Here is a 22,726-nt window from a genome sequence, read left to right as displayed (position 1 = left end):
AGAGAAGAAATGTCTGTCTGTCTTCAATCTGAGCACCGGGCTCGTTCATCCACGCTGAGGATCCTTGGCAACGGTGGCATCACTAAACAAAAGCAGCCAGATCAGGATATTGCTTCTGTCGAGACAAAGACGAGCAAGAACATTCTGGAGCAGAGGTTAGAGGAGGAAATAAGCTGAAAATGAATTCCTGGAGGCAGATTCAGCTGTGGAAACAGTGTTGGTGCATCAGATATCAATTAGATAAACACTTATCCTGGGAAACCTGCCGAACAATGGCTACAAGCCGAGGCCTCGTTCTCTCCCTCTCTCTGGCTTTCACCGCGCGTGTGCACGTGTGTGTACAGAACCCTGACAGCCGATCAGTCAGTAACGTCCGAGGGGCCTTCCAGTCGTCTCGTTCCACTTGCGTCCAAAGTTTTAATTAAAAACCACGGTGGCGCTTTCATGATTGGGTCCTAACAAGGTATGCCCTACTTTATCAGGCCAAAGGTCACCATCAGAGTCTGTAATCCAGATTTTTATGACATTCTTGGTTTGTACAAAGCCTTCATTCAGCGCGCCTCCGGTCTACAGTAAGACCCCTGTTCCAGATGATGAATCTCAGGGAAGACCAATGATGTCGAGTTGAGAGATTCTCTCCGCTGGGACGACAGTTTACATGAGGAAAATACGCCAACAAATCTCTTTTGACTTTCGTACAGCATCATTTTGGGTTTTTTTTTCAGTCTGTGGTGATTTACGTGTTTATGTTTGGGTAAAAGGGGTGAAATTCAAGTTCATCATCCTTGGGAATGAACCATACCGGTCGAGATGTGCGTGTGTGTGTGTGTGTGTGTGTGTGTGTGTGTGTGTGTGTGTGTGTGTGTGTGTGTGTGTGTGTGTTTGGTATGCCTTCATGTGTACTATTCTTGACTAGGGTTTCAGGCCTCTGACGTTCCTGGGTGGTCCGACTGCTTTTGCCACAGTAGATGGGGGCACTTCCCGTGGGTTGTGAGGAGATGTGCACATTGGCCTGTGCAGGCCGGCACCTCTGGAGGATGTTTAATGACACCCACCTGTCATCTCACTGTCAATTCGACTGTTTGTGCAATCGGGACGACCCTGAAAATATGGCTCTCGTCAAGCTGTCTCCCTCCGCCGCCCCTGACCTGCTGCGTGGTAATATTACCCCGACCAGATCGCAAATCACCCATTCTGACTCCTGCGATAGACTCCCGAGTACACTTTTGCCCGCACATAAGTCATCTGTCAGACGTCGGCGTGGCTGTGCGGCGGCCCCGGGGGGCGCACAAACCCAGCCGTTCGCACACAAGCCCGACTTTTAGCTCGTTAGACGTGTTAAAAAGGTTTTAGAGCTCCAATTAATTCTGATGGATGAAGTGCAGTCAGGATGCCATGCAGCCGTATGTGTGTGTTGTGTGGTGTGTGTGTGTGTGTGTGTGGTGTGTGTGTGTGTGTGTGTCGGGGGGATCCCAAGCAGCTTCTCCTGGTCCTTGTTGCACTCTCAACAACCTGTGGGGACAGGATGTTGCTTTTCAGAGCTTCTTGTGATTTTTTTTTCTGTGCACACTGGGTTGTTTGGCTGTTCACCTTTTGGTGAGCTGTGACAGTGTTTTATGAGCTGCACGTACGGTGTGAGTGTCTGGTGGTATGTGTGAAGAGTTCTGAGAATGTGTGTTTTAGTCTGGTGTGTGTGTGTGTGTGGTGTGTGTGTGTGTGTGTGTGTGTGTGTGTGTGTGTGTGTGTGTGTGTGTGTGCGTGCATGTACGTTTTTTTTTTATTTTTTATGAGGGTCCGGCGCAGACCTGGGGCGTTTTTGAAGGGGGCCAGACAGCTGTCTTTTACTGCCCCAGGGGGCAATAAACCGTGAGGGAGGGAAAGTTATTTAGCCCTTTTATTAGGGAAGAAAAGAAAGGTGGAGGCGCTATTGAGGTCAAACTGTTATTCCGCACAGCTGCAGGACAAAAGGAGAGGCATGAAATCATGAAGTACCTGAAAGAATCCATCTCTTCTGGGTTTGTAACTGTTGGACGGTGGCGTGCGACCCAGGCTCATCCGTCTTCCCCATCAGGCCTTTTTTCCTTCCTCTCCTCTCTTGTTAAGCACATCTGCTGTCAATCAACTGGAACCTGCAATTCTGTGACTGGCATTTCCTGCTGTGGAGGACACGCCCCCGCATGATGATTGGTCCGTTATCAGCAGCCCAAGACGACCTTTGTTTTTCTTATCACCCTTTTAGTTGCCCTGACAACAGATATTCCACAACTCAACAAGTTTAGGAGACAGTGCCAGAACCACTCTCATTACACAGCTAGTCAAATTTGTTGCCTTAGCACTTTAAAGGGAGGAACTTATATGTATTTGTACGAGGAGATAAGGGAAATAAACATCTGTGCCACGTTGTATATATTTTTAATGTGTTTTAGAACATTAAAAAACCTATAACTATTAACTTTGTGTGTTTTTCTTACTTAAAAAAGGAAACATGTCTTCTTTTCTAAACCTTGCAGACTTTGAATTTAAATAAAGGGCACATTAAAGGGAAAAACCCCTGATGTAGCAGTCGCTCTGCTGCCAGGGCCAGAAAAAGCTGCAAGATGAGCAGATCCACACGACTGAAGCGGAGAAGCAGAGGGAAAATCTCAAATGGAAACCTTTTTCCAGGAAACGTAATTATTATTATCCCAGACAGCTGACAAAAAGACTGAAATAAGGCTGAGCCCTTTATGCAGACATGTTCTACAGCTATACTCAAACTACCACAGGCATAGTAAATCCTTTATTGGTCCTACATTTGTTCAGGAAAGAAGAGCCGAGGTCCAAACTCAGGGAACATTGAACTTTATTGTTTTTAATAGAACGTTTTGTTTCCTGTGTTCATATTTCATATAAAAGAGACACAAAGCAGTCCTGTATCAAACGTCTGGCGTAGTAATAAATATAAAATAGCGTAGGTTGTGATAGAAAACGGGTGGGCGTGGCTAAGAGAAGGGTGGAGCCAGGTGGTTCAGACAGGAAATGCCTGGACGCAAATGCAACAAGCAGTAATTCAATAACAAAAATCTACATATAAAAAGGACTGATGGAGGCGTGGAGACCGTCACGTGATGCAGAGATGTAGATGGTGCTGAGTGGAGCTAAAGGAAGTACTGGAATAAACACCGAGGCTGCAGCGCCGCAGGAGAGAGCGATGCTAAAGTGCAGGAGCGCTCCGGCTCATTGCCGCTCGTAGACTCTGGTGCACACCACGTCGTCGGCTCGCATCGTCTGGAAAGAGGAGAGTCGCCGTTAGCGTGGCAACAATGTCATCATTCCTGTGCAATCATTCTGGGAATGATGAATACAGTATTTTAGAGGATTTTAACCTGCAAAGGTCAGAATTGGTCAATGATGTCATCTCCTGCTGTGTGCGTCTGGGTCATGTGACCTGAGTTAACTAGTGGTTAAGTGCATTGAGGCCATAAATCCCTATCTGAGCTCTATAATTAGTGTGATCTCGGTCAGCTTTTCTTGCTGGTGGTTCGTTTGTGTGCTTTACCAGGATCAGCTGGCCGTCATTGGTGAGCTCCCTGGTCCAGGACGTCTTAGGTCCTTCTCCCTTCAGCAAAGTCTGATCACAGCTAATCTTGCTGTCGGTTTCCCAACGCGGAAAACTCTGAAATTAGAGAACATCCCCTTCACTGCTGGGCTTTTTGTCTGGTGGATGCCAAAGACAAGAAAGGTGGAGCCGGCTGACCCCAAAACTTTGGCTGATCTGATGGATTGGAACAGTGTTTGGTTGCTTGTGTTTGCCTTGGAGACGGCCGAGCAGAGGCAATTTAGGGAAAAATGGAAAGTATGAGGGAGAATTAGGGAGGGGCAGAGGGCAGGAAAGGGCAACAAATGGGAACGGAGGGAAGACGGGAAGTCGAGAGAGGGTGTGAGGAGTGTGAAGGAGCGTATTGTAGCACGATAGGCCTTTAGAGACCAGGGGAGTGGTAAAGATATACAATCGGGCCACATAGGATGAAAGCCAGATTAAATAGATTGATGTAATCTGCATGTTTTTGTGTGCATGCATGTGTAGAGAACACAAGCCTCCGTGTGTGTGCGTGCGTGCGTGTGCGTACTGTGCAAGGACGTCCGTCCACCGTGGCCTCGTTAAACTCTTGTCCCACAGTGAAGGTGATGTGGGTGGTGCGCACGGTTGTGGAGGTTTTAATGGACAGGGTCTCCCCATCCTGCGTGATCTCCACCAGCGGCTTGGACGCCGCCTTCACTGCGATCACGCGCATCATCACGTTCACACCTTCAACCAAACAGGTGAGAGAGGAGACAGAGAACAGACATTTCTGGTTTGCTCTCTGTGAGAAACTGGGGAAATCAGGTCAGTTTTGAATCATTCAACGCTGGAACAGAACGTGGGCGGCAGCCTGAGCACCACAGCAGCTCCGTGCCAGAGAAAACAGTTAGGTCACGTGATGAGCGCGCACATTTGCCCTCAGCTTCACCCCGACGCTCCTGCAACACAATCAGCTTTCTTATTCTCCTCCTAGCAGTGAGATAGACTCTTAAATATGTTTCTCTGCTGCGCGACACACTGCTGGAAACGACAGGGGACGAGGATGAGCCCGGGAGCGCCAGAGGGGCCGCGGGTCCGCGGGTGGTGCGTGGAGAGCGCGCGTCCAAGCGCGAGGGGAGGGTGTGGTGCGAGCCCCTCAGTGTTGTGTCTGCTCTCGAGTTGGATTTCGCAACTTCTCACCTCTTGCCACATTCCCCACCGTCACCAAGAGTAAATATATACACGCACTGAAACGCACAGTCACTCGGAGCGAGCTGGGGGCCGTCCAGGCCGCGCTGGGTTGGACACGCGCACGCAGCCGGCGCAATAAAATGGGAGCTCTCACAAACATGACGTGCAGGGAAAATCCCGGGTTCGCATTCTTATAATACCCGTTTGAAGCGCTGCTTATTAAAGAAAAACATTTTAATAAAGCAATTTGAACCCTGCATGAAATTTAAATGGTATTTTCTGTGAGGGATATTTTTAGTAACAGCTGGGAGGTTTTTCTCCACGGGGTCCGCGGAGTGCCCGTCAGTGCCCGTGCGCGTCAACGCACAGCTACAGTTGGAGTTGCAGTTATAATAGAATGATGTGTGTGACAACAATAGCCCTGCGCCTGGTCGATTAGAGCAATTTGCAGTGAGATTCAGCCGAATCCCGCCACAAAAATGCGATTATCATCCAGGAGGTTAAACTCCAAAGATGCCAGTTATTGTTACCCATCAAGGTTTGTTTAGAGCATCGCATAAAACCGGGAATTAAATCATTTTTTCCTTTCGCTGCATCATGCAGTAATGAAAAGCAGCACGCGAGCCACCTCTAGTGGTGGGATCCAGTAATGCAAGGAGCTCTGCCTCCATTCTGTTGATTGTGGTTTTCCACAGATTTTCCTTTTTGCTTAGAAAAATGTTAAAGATGCATCTTATATTTCCAATCAGATTATCTATTCATTCGATTTTATTATTTCCTTGGTAAACATTAAAAACAAAAACAAAAGCCCCTCCGTTTATTTTTTCCTATAATGTGGACGTGTTTTCATCACCCGTATTTTGTCATGCAGAACATATAGGAGCCTACAGCCCTGTAAGTCAGGCGGCCACAGATTCCAGTTGTTAACTCTTAAAAAGCAGATTTTAAAAGTAATTGGTCTTAAAAGAAGCAAACAAACAAAAAACACGAAATTCCAACAGAAGAGCAGATGTGAGTCTGCGGACCATCAGAGAAGCCCAGAGGTGCACGTCTGAGGGCAGACCGGAATCCCTAAATTCATTAGAAATGGTCACACGAGGAACCACACTTAGGGAGACAGACAGAAGGTCAGGGTCAGAGGTCAAAAAGCAAAGGGCAGAGGAAGCATTTGGTACACGGAGGGATGCTGGAATAGGACAGGACAGGAAGAGAGGATGGAGGGAAGCGCACGGCTGGGCTTTGGCTCTCTATGAAACTATTGGTTGTGCTGTTGTGTTAACGTGTGTGAGTGTGTGTGTGGGGGGGGGGGGGGGGGTCTGTATTCTTATATTGTGATGGAAGTTTTAGACATGCATTCTCTTCTGATGGTAACTTTTTAGTAAAGACTGAACACGCTCTCTTTCTCTCTCTCGCTCTCTCTCTCTCTCTCACACACACACACACACACACACACACACAAAGAGAGACAGGCGAGCAGAGTGAGATAAAACTGTTAAATTTGAGAGGCAGGTGTTTGTCATGTTCCATGATTGTCAAATGTGACTGTACTGCACTACATAATGCCATAACGGTTTTTTTCGACACACACACACACACACACACACACACACACACACACACACACACACACACACACACACACACAGAATCAGACACAGACAGATGTGCTGCCTGTTGTCTCTATTGTGTTCGGAGATACAGAGAAGGGGGGGAAAGGGGTGCGGTGCTGGCTGGGGGCCAAGACCTGAATTTTGGGTTCTGCGGAATCACAAAGACCCCCTGCCCATGTGGTATAGAGGGCGATCGCCGCTGGTCCGCGGGCACAGCGGAGCCTTTGACCTATAATGTGCTGAGAAAGCTACAGTTTGAGCTGACACGTCGGATCTGTGTCATTACACACAAATAAAAGCTTCACACGGAACCGCAGCATAACAGTCAGCGTCCCAACCGACAGGGACTTGGGCCCATTTCTTTAATTTATTACCATTTTTTGTCTCACTTACCTAACTTTTTTAGGAGTTCGTCGAAGTTTTCCGAACTCTTCATCTCCCAAGTTCCGGCGAAATTAGGGACTTTTCTCTCCATGGCAGGTTTTAATGTTGCGGAATAAAGTGGGTGAGCTGTCAGGTCCCAACGTGCACGGGCGCGTCGCTCTCTCCCAGGAATCAGCTCTCCGTGACGGATGGCTCAAAGCAAATCTTACACCTCTGTACTCCAGGGGATGACTGACGGACTGTCAATGCGCGCTCTCCTCTTATCTCGCCGCTGTGCCAGAGCGCGTCGGGGGCGTCTGCGCTCCGAATGAATGGGACATACGTGTGGACACACCCCGCACGCCGGCAGCCTGCGGCACATTCTACCGTCCCTCATTCTGGCCACGCCCCGTGGCACCATGTCAGAATCACAATCAAGTTTACTGCCATCTGAGGGAGCAGGTTTAAATAAAAAAGGATTAGAACTCGGGGACCTTTTATGGCTCACGCCGTGGCGCGTAAAGTCTTCCTGCAGCGCATTTGACTGATTTTGCAGCCTCTTAATTGCTGATGCAGGGATGATGTTAGATGTGATTACAGAGCAGGTTTCCCAATTTGAGAGAGCGAGAGGGGGAGAGGGAGGGAGGGAGGGTTGTGAGGTGAAGAGAGAGCGGCATATAGGCCAAGTTCACCAGCAGCCTCTTGTGTCATAAAAATAAAAGCGGTGGTAATGGGATACAGCTTCTGGCCTCTAACGGTGGGTATCCATTTAACCGGGTCTGGGGGGGCAGCAGGGGGGGTTGAACCCGTGAGAGAGGGGCAGGAGATTAAAATAAGAGGTGGGATCTGCGCAGGTTGGCCTCCTGCTGCTCAGAAGGAAGAAAGGGGAGAAGGGGGGCGTCGTGGCAGGGTCAGGGGCCCGCGGGGTCGGAGGTAGCTGCCAAGAGCAAGCACGCAAACACCCAGTGTGCGTGCGCACGCACACGCCGATGATGGATAACAGCGGGACAAAGCCGCCAACGACTATTGACTCTTGATGGATGATCCCATCCGCTACCCTCCACGGTGAATTAGCGCGAGGTAAACCGGGAAAGCCCTCATCTATGTGGGGGCCGCCCGACAGAGCTGCAGCCTGGAGATGCGCGTTTACGCACGGGCGCGCACACACACAGCCTCACCGGGCCACACACCAAGTCCGCGGTTCAGCAGCAGCCATTCGGAATCCATGCTGGACCTTCATTTTCCACCCAGCATCCCATCATATGTCTGTAAATGTAGCTTTCATTGATAGAAAAGACAGGAGAGTTTTATCGGCATCACAAGCACCATCCAAAAATGACTGTCTCCAATCAAAAGCTAGAATGTTCCTCTGCTTTGGTGGTCTGCCAGTGAGTTTCTGCCCCAAGAGAGAGGATTGATCACAGACCCCCGGTCTGAGATGACTTATGTGGGCAGAGTTCACAATGGAGCTGTCTGCTGTCAGCTAGCTTCATCCGCGGCTTCGCTGCAGGCCACAAACACATTACCATGGTAGAACAAGAGACGCACCAAAGGGTTGAGTCAACCAGGCAGTGTAGTGTTGCCCCGCGCTGGTGTCCCCCGTGTGTGTGTGTGTGTGTGTGTGTGTGTGTGTGTGTGTGTGTCCAGAGGGGTCGTGATTAAGCGGCCTGAAATGTGTGATGCTGCATGTCAGCACGTGATGACAAAGCGCGCCGCGGCATTCACGTCCACCCAACCGTGCCCCGCTCCTCTCAACCTTTCTCCCTCCTTTCATTCCTTCCCTCCTTTTCCCCGACTCTCCTTTACCTCACACAAACCCCCTTTCTCCTTCTTTCTTCCTTCTTCTCCTTCTCCTCCTCCTCCTCCCGGCAAGCTTTTGTTCTTTTGTGCTGCTCTGACACATTCCTCGGCACAGAGAGGGAGAAGGGGAGAAGAGAAGGCGAGAGGATGGAAAGGATGAGAAAGAAAAGGGGGAACGAAAGTGGGAATGCTAGCGATGCGAGCGAGGGTCATTTTTTATTTCATTGTTGTGGGTGAGAGAGAAGAGTGAGTCAGCAAAGAGAGAGTGGGGGGATCAAACAGGGAGTGACAGAGATGGAGAGGCTGCGAAACAGCCTGATAATGGAGGACACGTATGTAAAGAGAGACGCAGTCGTCTGTCACATGTGTCAGGAGCTTTAGTTTGCTCTTTCCTTGGCAACTTCACTTGACTCATCCTCACTTCCTCATCACCCGATGACGCTCTGCCCTCGTTCTCTCTTCACACCATTTAAACGTCAACTTTACTAGTTTTCCATGACATTTCCATCTGTTTCCAGGACCAAAGGATGTTTTCCAAAGATTAAAAAACCTTCTTCTGAAGACGCAGTTCTAGTTTCACTCATCTTTTATCCCAGGAACATTAAACTGGGGACTTTTCATCAAACCTTTCTTTACACACGCGATGGAATCAGCAGATTTCTCCTCGTTTCTTTGCTTTCCCATCGCTCCAGTGTTTCTAGGACAGTGCCGACTTATTAAAGAGGCCGGTGGCGATTCTTAGACTGCTTCTCCCATTTGAAATTTCAGCCACATGACGTGCAGCTAGCTCTCAAAACCCTTCTGCAAACTGCAACACCAGCTCGTTAATTTCCCATCTGTTTTTGTCCCCTCACAAAATCATCTTTCCAATCGATGGAAATAGAAGATATGGCCCCAATTAAACTGATCGCCTCATTGCACAGAGGCCAAACATGACAAAGCAACAACATTAACGACTGAAATGTTTGTTTAAATGAGGCCCGTGTGTGTGTGTGTGTGTGTGCGTGTGTGTGTGTGTGTGTGTGTGTGGTTTCTGACAGGCTTTATTCCTGGAACTGACGGTGCGATCCAGCTGCAGAGCAATTATCTGGCATCTGGAGTGAAACAAACGGGCTCGCCAAAGCCAAAGACGGCTCTCTGGAGTCGCGGGAAAACCGATCCCAGTCAACAGAAAGGAGCACGAGCACAACCCAACACGGTAAAACGACGCGGGTCCCTCCTGTTCTGCTTGTGTTTGGCCCGATCCAAAGCCCGGTCCAGTCCTCCTCGTTCGTGTGACACAGAGTTGAACCGCGGCTGTGGCACATCCAGACGCGTCTACAGACTGTTTCATTGTTCCAGGAAAACTCGTCTGGGTGTGGAACCAACCTCCACCACGTCGCTCTCTGCCTGATAGCCGCCGTGCTTTTAACGTGTTGGGTTACAGACGGCCCGGCTCGTCTGCACAGGCCAGAGTGTGTGTGCATCTTCAGCACAACGAAGTCCCACTTCGCTGGTATTTTATCATCTGGACGGCCTCCAGTCACCGCTGGGGGGGGTCACCAACTTACCCAGATGAGAAGCTGACCCGGGCCTCTGCCAGCGCCAGCTCCTGGAAGTCATTAGCGCTGGGCTAAACCAAGACAAGGGACAAGATGTCCAACATGTTGCACTGGGGAATTACCCCGGCGGGGGGCCTTCAGGACATTCCTGGGGGGACAGAAGGGAAATCTGACAAGTTGGAAGAATATTATCAGGATAGGAAACAGGCGAAACACAGAGTGGTGTCCTTTCATTCAACTTCCTCTGACCCGTTCAGCTTTAAACCTGCGTGTCCATAAACAAGCTTTCCAGTCAGTCGGAGGACGACAGTGAGACGTGGACAGGACGAGGGGACACCTGACCAGGAGGACTGTGATTGAGGGAATGAGAAGATTTCTGTCTCACACACAGTTTATTTCCTCTCACTCAAGTCTCGTCAGCAGAATGAGGCGGCGTGACGTTTAGAGACGTTGCCGTACCTCAAACAGGACAAGAGGAAAAGATCTGCTGAATCATGAGAAGATCCTTTTCTTTTTTTTAACGTTGTCTTCAAACCTTTGGCCCCTTTCCTGTGCAACAGCGTGCTGATTCACCGGGTGATTCGCTGGAACAGCGTCTTTCTCAACATGGTGAAGGGAGGAAAAACGGGACGAGCGAAGAGAGAGAGAGAGGACGAGGCCCTGAGGTGAAGGACAAACGCTGGATCTTGTGTTGCTTCTTGCCGGGTCACGCGTTTTGTCAATGTTTCTCTAAAAAAAGGGGGAAAAGCCCACAAAGAAGTTCAGTAAAAGTGCAGCCGTGTTTTTTAAAATTGTTTTACGCCTCCCTTTCACCCTCACTCTCTCCACACTCATTCTTTTGTTCTTTCCTTTTCCACGATTGTTGGTTTTTGAGCCGTGTGAACGCATGTGTACGCGTGATAACGCACGATGTGATGTGATGTTTCAGGGACAAGGACCGATCGCAGCTCTGCTTCTCCGTCTGATTTGGGCAGATCCCTCAAGTCTCCGGGGTCCTAAAAAAAACTGGTCCCGTTTTCCATTTTGGTTAATCAAATGTCAAAGAAGGGGACACATTGTAAAGTCATCTGGAGCGAAGAACTTTTGTTTGGCATCAAAATGACAGCAGAAAAGCTGCAGAGACGAGAGCGCTGCAGTGATGCCCTGTGGCAGGGTGGAAAATCTAAACGTCTCTTCAGCGATGCCAAAGGCCTTGGTTCCGTACTCCAATAAGCTCAGTCCATTTTAAACCTAAAAAAAATCCTTGATTTGTGGCTTTGAAAACTCCTGCAAATATTTCATCTGGTGTAAAAGATAAAGAAAAGAAACGATAAAGCTCAGAAGCTTCTGGAATGTTCCGTGAAGCTATGATATAGGACTGATAAAATCAGGGGACTCCTGGGTCCACTGGGGAACGTTTTACCTGATCTAAGATGCTGCTGCGCAGAGATCTGCTGCCCCCTACAGGTAGAGACGGGCAACGCAGCACGTCCCTCAAGCTGTGACGTCACGGAGCTGCTGACGTTCCTGCTCACAACATGTGAATAGATGATATTCTAATAGTGCTGAACCACTTTTATGTAGTCAAAGTTGGTGGAAAATAGAAACTAGGTGCTCAGCTGTGGTGGCCTAAATTCAGATTCAGCTTTGTAATCAAATTACATCCATACATCCTCTTTGTATATCCCAAATCCTGTTCTATTTGATTTGATTTGATTTTATTATATTATATTGATCATTTTTTGATTTTTCTCTGCGTGCTCTTGCTGTTGTTGCACTGTAAATTTCCCCGTGTGGGACATTAAAGGATCTGAATCTGAATCTGAAATTATGAAGATAAATAAGGCTTAAATTATGCAAATGCTACATTTTGACACACTTATTCCTGAAGGCTTAAAAAGTAAAAACGCCTCATGCAGCTAATAGGCATTACCTGAAATTAAAAACACATTAATCACACAAACATCCTTAAAACTTGATAACACAGCTCCCATAGAGACGAATACATGAAAAACATCAGCCGAATGTGTTAAATTGAGGATTGATGGTAACGGAAAACATTTTTTAACTCTTTTCTACTCCATCAGCTTTGCCCAAGTTTTAATTAATATTCATGAATCAAAAATTAAAAAGCAGCTCCACCAGTTAGCAGTTCTCCCTCCTGAGGATAAAACTTTATTTATCTTGTAAACTAAACGGAGCTATCATCTGTAAATTTATGCTTTTATTCCTCTGTAGAGTCCAACAAATACAGGAAGTCCAAGTCTTATATCAGGATTTTATTGGTGCAGCAAATCAGAAATGATCTCGGACATTTTGACTGTGGTCGCACTCCTCTGACTTCAACATGTAATATTTCATAAAATCTTAACAAGGACCTCACAAAACCAGTCATCAAACTTGAGTCACACCTGCGTGCACAGGTGAACACGTCACCGTTTACAGTCAACAGGTCGGCCTTATATTTAGAGTTCTAGTCTTAACCTTTAGCTTATAGCACATGCATGAAGTTGTAAATGAGCCTTTGAATCCTACTGACCACTGTAGTGCCTTCTGAACGATCTCGCCGCTTCACATCCGCTGATTTCCCCAAATCATATTAGCAGGAGGAGCGATACTGGCTGAAGTCCCGATATTTGAGCGTGAATTTGACGTCTCCATGTGTCCAGAGGGAGACTCCACGAATGAAACCCCTCTTCTCCTGGCTTAACTCAAGCAGTTGAGATTGATCAGAAGTAACGTGAGGATGGAGAGAGGCAGCCAGAGCCAGGTCGCCGCCAGGCGGGGAGCGTGACCTTTGCCCTGCGGGTCCTGGCAGGCTTTGGAGGTGTAGCCTGGCTTTGAATCCTCGGGGTTCCCTTCGAAATGGACCGGCAGGCAGTCGTCCCCCAGCATCTCGCAGGCCAGGATCAGGTGCTTGGTCTCCTCTCGGACGCTCTTGATGCCGCAGGTTCCGGGTTCGCTCCTCACCGTCACGAAGGTGAACGCCTTCTCGCTGATGCACAGGTTGTCCTTGTACGTCTTCCCCCCCTTGCCGGTGCACACCTCCCTCACCCTGTCCAGGTCGCCTGGGTTGAGGAAGGACTGCGTGGGTCTGCCGCAGCCAGTTTTGTCCTTGATGTAGTTCTTCCACTCCTCCCAGTCCAGAGAGGTCGGCGTCCCGGCGGGCAGGTGGCGCTGCAGGAAGGTTTTGTAGCCCTTGTTTGAGCGAGCGCGCTGGCAGGGGGCCTCGTTTCTGACGAAGGCGTGAGAGCCCAGCAACAGACAGTAGGAGACTGTGAAAAACAGCCCGGGGGCAAACATTCTCCACCGGCCCTGCAGGGCAACAGACAGGTTAGAGGAGGAGAAGAAGGTTCCACACCCTTCCACCACGGCCCGGAGCCGCTGAGCCAAGCACAGCCTCTAAAACATGGTCATATAAACAACCCAGGGAGGAGCAGCCAGGCACGTCCACAGCTGTTGGAGGCTTTATTTCTAACATGAAACCAGGAGAGGAAGTCAGTGACAGCTGTCTGGAGGCAGGACTTTCTTACCTTGGTTTAACAGAAGTGCAGCTCTTGTTTAAGGTCCCCGAGACCCAAATGAAACCTGGGATCTTTCTGCCGTTCAGTTCTGCTTCAGCATTGTACTTCCTGTGGGAGTGGCCTAAGCTGTGTGAGCATGTGTGTGTGTGTGTGTGTGTGTGTGTGTGTGTCTTGGCTCCACCCACACTATCCTGCTTTAGAGCAGCAACATGGCGACTCAGGATCCCATTACAGCCATGAATCCCAGCTAAAGGTCCCGGGAGCTTTTTTTGGACCCCGACAGTGCGTCCTGCTTCCACGTCTTTCCTTCACATGGTTTTTTCCCTCTTTCGCTTGTTTCTGCTTTGGAAATGAGCAGCCGGCAGGCCCGCTGACACCCTCCGTGCCTTCTTCATGCTCCGCAGGCATTTAGGTCACCGTCGATGAAGAGAGTCCACTGTTTTTGGCCGTTTGATTATTATCGCTGGAATGAGTGTGAAGTCCATCCAGGAATGGAAGTTATTCATCAACTGATGTGGCTGCCTCTGACCTTGACCAGCGTGCACTTTCTGATAAAATAGATTATGTTTTTATGGCTCTGTCACGATGAGCAAGAGTCTGGGGTCCAGGCCTTCCATCCCTCAACACTGAGGAACTTAAGCAATTATCTTGTCATTTAAAAAAATTCCAAGCATTTGTGAAAGCCAAAAGGGCTCATTTTAGTTAGAAAATAGTTTTGGTAGAAATAATCACTTAATTACCAAATCATTATCTAATTCAACTCCCATGCCTTTAATTTTCTTCATATCATCAGCTGCATTGGTTTGGATGAATCAAATACTTGTAAAAAGGATTCTGTATAAGATTTTTGATTTATTAGCATTGACCTGAGTCATTTTAAGGTCTTTTTGGCAGCTTCTACTGGAAGCCTATAAGAACCAAATACCCATAATCTTGCATGAAGAAATGATTTTAATAATGTGCATCCAGTATTTTAATAATGTGCACTGGTTGACAGGTTGTAGTGTATAGAATGTAGAAATTGTTGTGTATTGTGATACAAAACGTGTCAAACGTGTGTAATCAACAGAACAAAAAGGAAATGATAGCATAAATTAAGTGTGAACAACAAGTAAACCCTTTAAATGTTGATTACATTTTCAGTGTGCATGTCTTTCAAGGCAGGATGAAATTATAACAATAAAACCACAAAAAATAAATCAGAGCAAGTATTTACATGAAATCATTCATGACGTTTCAAGCATTGAGAGTCCAAGAAAAAGAAAACAGAAATAATTCAGACACAAGCTAAAAAATACATCTGATACCCAACGGCCAGCATTACTGAGTTTTCATTTTATAAGCAGATCAGGTGATTTGTCCTGTCACCAGATTCAGACATGAACTAATTCCTTTTTTAAAAGTGCGTTTCTGAGACGGCGGTGTGACGTCAGCTAGGGCTCAGTTGGAGGACGCGACGAGTGTTCTTTCTTTTCTCCTCCGGATGTCGCCTTCAGAGCCACGTCGTTTTTAGTCTCTTTAGTCTTCTCGGGTTCCTTCCCCCTGAAACATCAAACGAAAGAATTAATCTCTCTCACCCCCCGCTGCGCTGGTAATTCATGCGTGCGATGTAGTTTGCATTAGTGTCCAGCAGGGGGCAGTATTGGTTAAAGGACACAGGAAAGCGCTTACGTTTCAGGGGTTTAGCAGCAGATTAAATATACAAAAAATGTTAATACGTTACGTTAAAAATTTAGTACATGATGGGAAGAAAAGGTTTAACATGTTATAACCACTGGAGTGGTGTCGTGTGTATCCTATTTTGTGGCTAATTCGGAAGTAGAGGTTGGGTATTTAGCATTTATCTTGCGTGTTCTCATAATCTGATGAATTTTCCGCAAGGGTTAAACCTCTACAAGAACTGTTAAAGTGTCGCACAAGAGGACAGGTCACTGTGAATAGACAGAGGAAGTGAAAAGGACGTATTCAGGAATCTAAAATCTTAGAGGTCGAAGTTTTGGAGCGGTGACCTTGGCATGGCAGCTGGCTGATTATTGGACAGGACATCCCAGCTAGAGGTAGAGCTGTCACAGATCACAAAGCACAATCACACAGTGATAAGCAGAGAGGGTTTCGATTTCTCCTCGGCTAGATAGAGTTATAGTGGCAAATCGACATCACTGATCGGCACATTAAAGTCAGAGAGGTCTGAGGTCTCCATGACAACAGGACACACCATGAAGGGAGCCTCCTTTCTTAACTGTTGTGTACACAGAGGGGGATGTTCGCAGGTATGAGGGATGGAAACACATGTCAGAATCGGGTGTTAAACACGTGGCTGGTAGGACGACAGCCACCACACGATGGTTTTAATCATTTTTGAGGGAGAATACGAGGAAACAGCCGTGTTATTGCAGCAGAGGTCAGGGGATCCGATTATCGTCAGCGCTGATCTGGGATTGGTTTTGGTTCTGGAGGCGTTTTAATTAGAGACGAAAGGTCACAGACTGCAAATGCTGCACGTTTAGCACATCAGATGACGTGTTTGGGAAAAGATCTGCGCCTCAGATGATCAGAAGCTCGAACTTGTACTGAAACCACGCGAAGCACCTGTTTACCCCGACGGCTTCACGGCGGAGCAATGAGAAAAATCTGCAGAGACACGGAGATGTGCAATCAGCCCGGCCACAGGTCGGCCGGCACCGGCCACTTTAACCCGTCTGAACCCGGAGGTTGGCGGAGGCCGCCCTCCTTACCGGATGGTTTTCACGATGAAGCGGACGATCACCGCCAGTCCCACGCAGCCGCACATGGCTCCGATGACTATGGCCGTGACTTCGCCTGCCATGACGCGGGGGTTTTCACAAAGATCGTTAGGGTGACGTCGTCAGTCCGACGTTTAGCCCAGGAGGCTTTTAGACGCATACTCACCAGAAGAGAGCTCCTTCCACGACTCTGCAACACAGGTAGATACAACATTAATCAGGCGGTAGAATTCCTCTGCTCCTCGCTCAGGCTTGTGGAACGATCCTCTGAAGCTGCTGTCAGCAGTTAGGATTCAGTGTGGTCACCACACCAACTGACCTTTGACCCTCAGGGTCCCTCACTCAGGACAAGGATCTTTCCCCTTTCACGCCCCCCCCCCCCCCCCCCCCCCCCCCCCCCCCCCCATCGGTCCTCACTTACCAACAATACAGTTGGTGTTTCATTTGTGTAAATCCTCCTGTGTAGTAACCAGCCAACGAACTTCCTGCCCTCTAAAGACTCTGTTTCCTCAGACAAAGTCAGCGGTAATCCTCAATATTCCCACATTGCGCTCCACATTCCACCCGTGCTAATGACTAGCTCTGGATGGCCCGGCCACTCACTTGATGTTAAGAAGACGTTTGTTAGTGCCATAATCCAATAATGCTGCAATGCTGTTCGGCTTAGCGCTGCGGTGTATTTTAAAAAGCTTACGTCCATAGTTCAGAATCACAGTTACGACTCACATCAGTTAATAAACCAGCTAAGCCACCTGCCAGCAGATGGGAATGTTCGAGCTCCTCCATCCTCCTCTTGTGTCAGTCTTACCTGCAGAAAACGAGGTTAGGACGACTCTGTGGTTGAGCGGCTGTGTGGAGCGAAAATTATCCTGCAGCAGCATCTTGTCTGCGTCCGCAGATCTACTGGAGTAAAGCGTGGTCTCCATTTTCAGGAGCTGTGGGAAGAGCGGAAGGTTGGTCCACCTTGTAAAACGCAGCCCTTGTCCTAAAGAAAACGGCCGCTTGGCTCAGTCCCATTTGAGAGCTGAGGAGTGTCATTATATGAAATTGTGTGTTTGACCTGGGCCTTTGAGATTTGGACCCGCTCGTGGAAGAGCGTCCAGGTGACGCTCTGGTGGCAGGGCGGCGTGGTGAGGGAACCGTTGTAGCGGTAGTACCGCCGCAGATCCTTCGGTAGCAAAGACTGGATGTCAAACGCTGGGATGTTGACCTTCTGATCTGCCGACGAGAGACAAGAAACACCCAAATGTTCCCCTGGGATTTCACCTTTCGCTGGTTTTAAACTGTCTCCGTCTTACCTGCGTGTCTGACGCGGCTCAGGTAGTTCAGGATGCTGTCATACGCCGGGTTGCTCTCCTCACCTGTCTGGGGAACTAGTGGTAAGGCTTCAATGTTTATCACACTGCTAAATATGTTTATATATGCTGTATATATGCTTATAACGTTCTAATCTTATCTGTATTTATTTATTCTGTTTCTATACTTTGTATAGGTTGCTACTACAATTCAATTTCCTCACAGGGATTAATAAAGTACATCTTAATCTTAATCTTAAATCATAAAAGACATCTTATGATTGTCATTATTCTCGTTGTGCTGTTTCCTGCATTGTTTTATTACCACAATGAGAATGGCCAGGACGGCCAGGCCGTCCCTCTGGGTCATGGCGGCGGACATGTTGGGATAGAGCTCCGAGTTGTAGTGCACCAGGTGCAGCTGCAGAGGAGAAGATCGACATGACAACTGAAAGAGTGTGAGCACACGCACGATTGACACCTTCAGTAGAGACCTTTTGACTTGTCACACGGCATTTTTGCAGCCTGCTGAGCGCCGGTCTGATCAATAGTTGTTTATATTTGCATTTTCTCCCCCCACAATGCCATCGGCTGGTTTTAATCTGCTTAGAGTCCCGCTGTCAGGCCTTCCGCTTCCTCTCTTGCTCGTCCCCAGATGGTGTGTGCTGGCACACCTGCAGGCTGAGAAGGATTTACCTTCTGTCTCCTTCTGCAGATCTGTTAATTACAGCTCTGGAACCTGCAGCGCGCCGTTCAAAGGAAGCGCCACGTTCTCTCCTTCTTATTTCCATCTCGATCTCTTCCTGTTTTTTTCCAGTCTCACCACCTCACAGATATTGTCACTGCTGTTGCGCCACCAACAGATTCAAGCAGAAGCGCCTTTTTCTTCACTGCCAGAGACTTTTAGTCAGGTTAAAAAGTGCACGAGGTTCCGGTGGGCTGTGGTGTTTCCACACGGAACAAAAAGCGAGGAATGATGTGGTGGAACTTCGACGGCCACTCGGAGTTCTCAGAGTTTCGAAAGTTCCAGTGTTTGTGCGAGCACAAAGGAGGAAATCTGCGATTCAATGAGCCCCCACTGGGTTGAACCCAGACCAGCCGTAAAATCCTCAACGGCACTTCAACGCCGTCCAAAGTTCAACCCGGGGCGGCGTCCGGCTGCACACGCCCGTCACCATCTCTTTCCAAATATGTGAAATGTGCTGGGAGCTTCTGCAGCTTCCTGTGAGTGAAGGATCCTGATTGACAGGTGAACTGATGCATGAATGAGAAGGGAATTAACTTTTAATATTCCCACTCCTGTTAATGAGCAAAAACCGAAGATAGACAGGAAATATTCGACTTCAGATCAGATTGTTGGACTATTTTCAGTTTATTTTCACTTCAGAACCTTTTTAGATTGTAGCTGTGTAGCTCAGCCACGTCCTGCCTGACTTAAACGGGTCTGAAGGAGCATTTCTGGGCTGTTCCCAGTGTGTGTCTCCTCCTGGAACCCTTGATGTCTCAGCTGTGTTCCAACGCACCTCTGCATCTGCACTCAGCCCGTTGATGGTGTGCTCGCTGCCCCCGTGGCTCGGGCCCCCGCTCCCCCAGTGGAGGTGCATCTGCACTGCTGTGAAGAGCCACGGCAACCCCGACAGGCCCATCCAGTCTGGGAGCTCAACCACAGCTGACGGAGACAGAAACGAGACCTGAAACCCCCCGAAGTGCCGGCGTGGCGTGAAGGCAGCGCTGCCGGGTGACGAGCGAGGGTGAAGCAGCATAAACAGATGAGCCGCAGCGCTGCTGGGATACCTCCCAGAGAGCTCCCGGGAGCCATATTTACCTGTGTGTCCATTATTGTGGAGAGTGAAGGGCTTGTGTCCGTGCTGGTCGTAGCCCAGTGGGGTCAGAGGGGTCAGGCCGGGGTCAAATCTAGTCCGCGTGGTCGCCACGTCCACGGGGGACTGAGAGGAGCCGCCGCAGGCAGGGAAATGCTGCGACCACTCGGTCTGACCCACCAAGCCTTTCACAGGAGCAGAGACAGAAGCGATGAGGTCACCTGATCACACAGCCCACTGACTCTCAGCCATTCGGTGAAAAGACTCATTGATCTGCCTGATTATACGACACAATTGCTCCTCGGCCCGGCGCCGCAGCGTCGAGGTTCAGTAGAAAACGCTGAAAACGGAATATTAGAGGGCGTAAAATCCTGCACAAACGCTGCGATTTACAACCCTGCCTGAGTTACAATAACTCCACATAGAGAGTAGTTCAGCCACTAATTACATAGATTTTAATCCTATAAAATGATCAATAATACAATTATAGAGAATTAGCTTTTTTTAAAATGTCGTCCAAATGCATTTGACATTTAACCAAGTGTGTTTTACACTGATTACTGAGCTGCGTATAAAAATAAATATAAATGTTCTCATTTCCTCCAGCAAATAATCTGATTATCAGCACTACAATTCTATTTTCATAGCAATGTATTAGCAATTAAATTAATAATAATTGACTTGATAAAGAGGAATTTTATTGGAAGACTTAAAAAAAATCAACGCTTTAAAAGGAAGTATTGTAAATCTGCTAGAAATGTTGCAATCAGAGTTATATTCATTTAAAGCGAATGATTTATATTATCTGAATATCTAAAACCTGATTTATTAAAAATATCAAATGCTAAAAAATGTAGAAATGAAACACGTACATTTATTTGACAAAACAACAACTCCAAATATCAGCTCTACAAATAATTCGCCTGCACAAATTAATGCACGCGCACATGTAATTCTCAGAAATGTGCACGTTATTCACGTTTATAGAGGAACATTGAGAACCGGGAGCGAAATAAAAGCTGGTCCCGACAGTGTGATGGAGGAGAGAAAAGAATCTGAATTTCAATTGCAGGAATTCTTCACACGGCAGTGGCACAAGTGAGGCTGCACGACGGACAGGAGCCAACATGGGCGAATATGGAAGGATGCGGGCGGTTACACGTGCACGTGTGAACGTGTGCATGTGTGAACATGTGCATGTTGTGTGGTTGCGTTCCGGCGTAGCGACACCCCACATCTCCTGCTTCACTTTCACCTCTAGAATCTCGTCTCCCCGCTCTCTGCAGCAGAGCCCCCCCACCAACCTACTTCAAAAGTGCGGCCCGCAGTCCCACTATTGGTCGACCTGGTGCTCTCCATGGCAACCGGGGGCCGATATATTCAGGACTTCTCTGCCTGTTTTCCCTCTCGCTACAGCACGCTACCAGCTTGGAACAAAGACGGCAGAGAATGATGGAATCGTAAGAGGAGGTGATCCCCGCTACTCTTCCTTCTCACCCTGCGAGACAAAACCAGCATTCCACTCCAGCCGCGCTCAACTACCATCCCATGATGCAACGCGGCGCGCACGACGGACCCCCAGACACACAAACGCAAGCGCTCTTCCACAAAGACGGTGGTCTTTGAGGATCCAATGGTTGTCAGTGACACACTGGGGTTGCAGCACATTCCTGAACCACCTCACTGGTTCCATGATGCCACCTCGCTCCAGACACGGAGCCCACGGCCCCCTGTGGGCTCTCTATATGCACCCTGTGCTGGATCCCTCCGGAGTGGTGGTCCGGCCGCCTCATTCATTCCCACAATGACATTGTCCTCAGCATAGGCGGCCAGTGTGTGTCCGCAACACAATTAACACACGGATTATTGTGCGCTCCTAACAATACCAGGGCCGTTTGCTGTGCCTCTGCTCGCCACGTCCCGTCTCTTTCCAACCCCTCCCCATCCCCGTGCACCTGCCTTCCTCTCCGACCCTTCCTCTGTGTCTCCCACCCCTCCGTCCTCCTCATCAACGGTGTGATCACGGTGCTCATGCCAGCTTGTTGAACTGTAATTAATCCGGACGGAGAGGCAAGTCCAGGGAAACAGACTGAGGAGGGCTGGGAATGACGGGGAGAGGAAAGACACAAAACCCCGCTCGGCGTGCAGTTGCTTTTATCCCCCAATCAACCAGCACGACACAAAAACGAGGATTTGTAAAAAAAAGAACTTGTTTAGAAGACTTATTAACAACTTATGTGGTGTTTCAATCATAAGTGGGAACTCGACTTACCAGTGTATGTCCAGGGAATGTCCTCTGAAAAAGAATGTGACAAAAGAAGTTCTTAACTAAAAGGTTATTCTTGCATCTAAAAACAAGTTTACAGCATTTACATCTATAGGATTTACTGTACTCTATGACTGTAGTCTGTTCTATTACAGGTTATTATTCCAGGTTCAGCAGTGCTCCACTTCACACTAATACACCCCAACACTGCAGAACAAACATCTAAAGCAGATAAATGTCACATGATGCCGATTAGGACCTTACCGGCAGCAGAAGCAGCGCTCCACCGAACACACAGGAGCATTAGGGGGACAAAAAAGCCCAAAGCGTCCATGTTAGCTCTCCCTGCCCATAAATGAATAAATGTGGACAGAGGGATGAGAAGCAAGAGAGAGAGTGAATGAGAGACAGAGTGAGAGAGAGGGGGGCAGGGGGGGCAAGGGGGGGGGGGGACAAAGGGGCAAAAAAAGGAAGAGAACCAAACCTGCCACTGTTCTATTGGACAGACAGGGTCCACTCTGGACATCAATAGCATAGTGGTGAGAGACAGAGAGAGAAAGTTTGTCAAGAAAAGTGGACAAAGATTAGACAGATAACAGCAAAGAGAGGGACCAATGAGGGTCCAGGGAGAGGGTCCAGGGAGAGGGATAGGGACCAGTGAGCGGGTCCAGGGAGAGGGTCCAGGGAGAGGGTTCAGGGATATGGAGTGGTGAGAGGGTCCAGTGACCAGTGAGAGGGACCAGTGAGAGGGTCCAGTGAGGGTCCAGGGAGAGGGTCCAGGGAGAGGGATAGGGACCAGTGAGCGGGTCCAGGGAGAGGGTCCAGGGAGAGGGTCCAGGGATATGGAGTGGTGAGAGGGTCCAGTGACCAGTGAGAGGGACCAGTGAGAGGGTCCAGTGAGGGTCCAGGGAGAGGGTCCAGGGAGAGGGATAGGGACCAGTGAGCGGGTCCAGGGAGAGGGTCCAGGGAGAGGGTCCAGGGATATGGAGTGGTGAGAGGGTCCAGTGACCAGTGAGGGTCCAGGGAGAGGGTCCAGGGATAGGGTCCAGGGA

The 22,726-nt window shown here is 48.6% G+C and overlaps 2 protein-coding genes across 6 annotated transcripts; both read right to left on the bottom strand.

Annotated features, from left to right (window-relative positions):
* Nucleotides 1-2,825: 2,825 nt before the first annotated feature.
* Nucleotides 2,826-7,036, bottom strand: LOC101072362 (cellular retinoic acid-binding protein 2-like). The gene is made up of 4 exons (XM_003976151.3): nt 6,736-7,036; nt 4,110-4,288; nt 3,539-3,655; nt 2,826-3,267 (listed from the first exon to the last, which is right to left on the bottom strand). The coding sequence occupies exons 1-4, from the start codon at nt 6,815-6,817 to the stop codon at nt 3,217-3,219; spliced, it is 429 nt and encodes a 142-aa protein (XP_003976200.1). The 5' UTR covers nt 6,818-7,036; the 3' UTR covers nt 2,826-3,216.
* Nucleotides 7,037-12,289: 5,253 nt separating this feature from the next.
* Nucleotides 12,290-22,063, bottom strand: ca14 (carbonic anhydrase XIV). Of its 5 annotated transcripts, XM_029838732.1 has the most exons (14): nt 21,939-22,063; nt 21,681-21,704; nt 19,414-19,593; nt 19,112-19,257; nt 17,914-18,009; nt 17,592-17,658; nt 17,354-17,511; nt 17,102-17,228; nt 16,460-16,483; nt 16,285-16,369; nt 16,139-16,180; nt 15,559-15,612; nt 13,559-15,091; nt 12,290-13,340 (listed from the first exon to the last, which is right to left on the bottom strand). In XM_029838732.1, exons 1-13 carry the CDS (start codon nt 22,006-22,008, stop codon nt 14,983-14,985), a joined length of 1,182 nt encoding a protein of 393 aa, XP_029694592.1. In that variant the 5' UTR covers nt 22,009-22,063; the 3' UTR covers nt 12,290-13,340; nt 13,559-14,982. The 5 variants fall into 5 exon arrangements, with proteins under 5 accessions (XP_029694592.1, XP_029694594.1, XP_029694596.1 ...); XM_029838734.1 differs by lacking the exon at nt 15,559-15,612; XM_029838736.1 differs by lacking the exon at nt 15,559-15,612 and having other exon boundaries at nt 16,147-16,180.
* Nucleotides 22,064-22,726: the final 663 nt, after the last annotated feature.

The sequence above is a fragment of the Takifugu rubripes genome, chromosome 7 (genome assembly GCF_901000725.2).
Source record: "Takifugu rubripes chromosome 7, fTakRub1.2, whole genome shotgun sequence".
NCBI classification, from domain to species: domain Eukaryota; kingdom Metazoa; phylum Chordata; class Actinopteri; order Tetraodontiformes; family Tetraodontidae; genus Takifugu; species Takifugu rubripes.
This window is presented reverse-complemented; position numbering and strand designations above follow the sequence as displayed.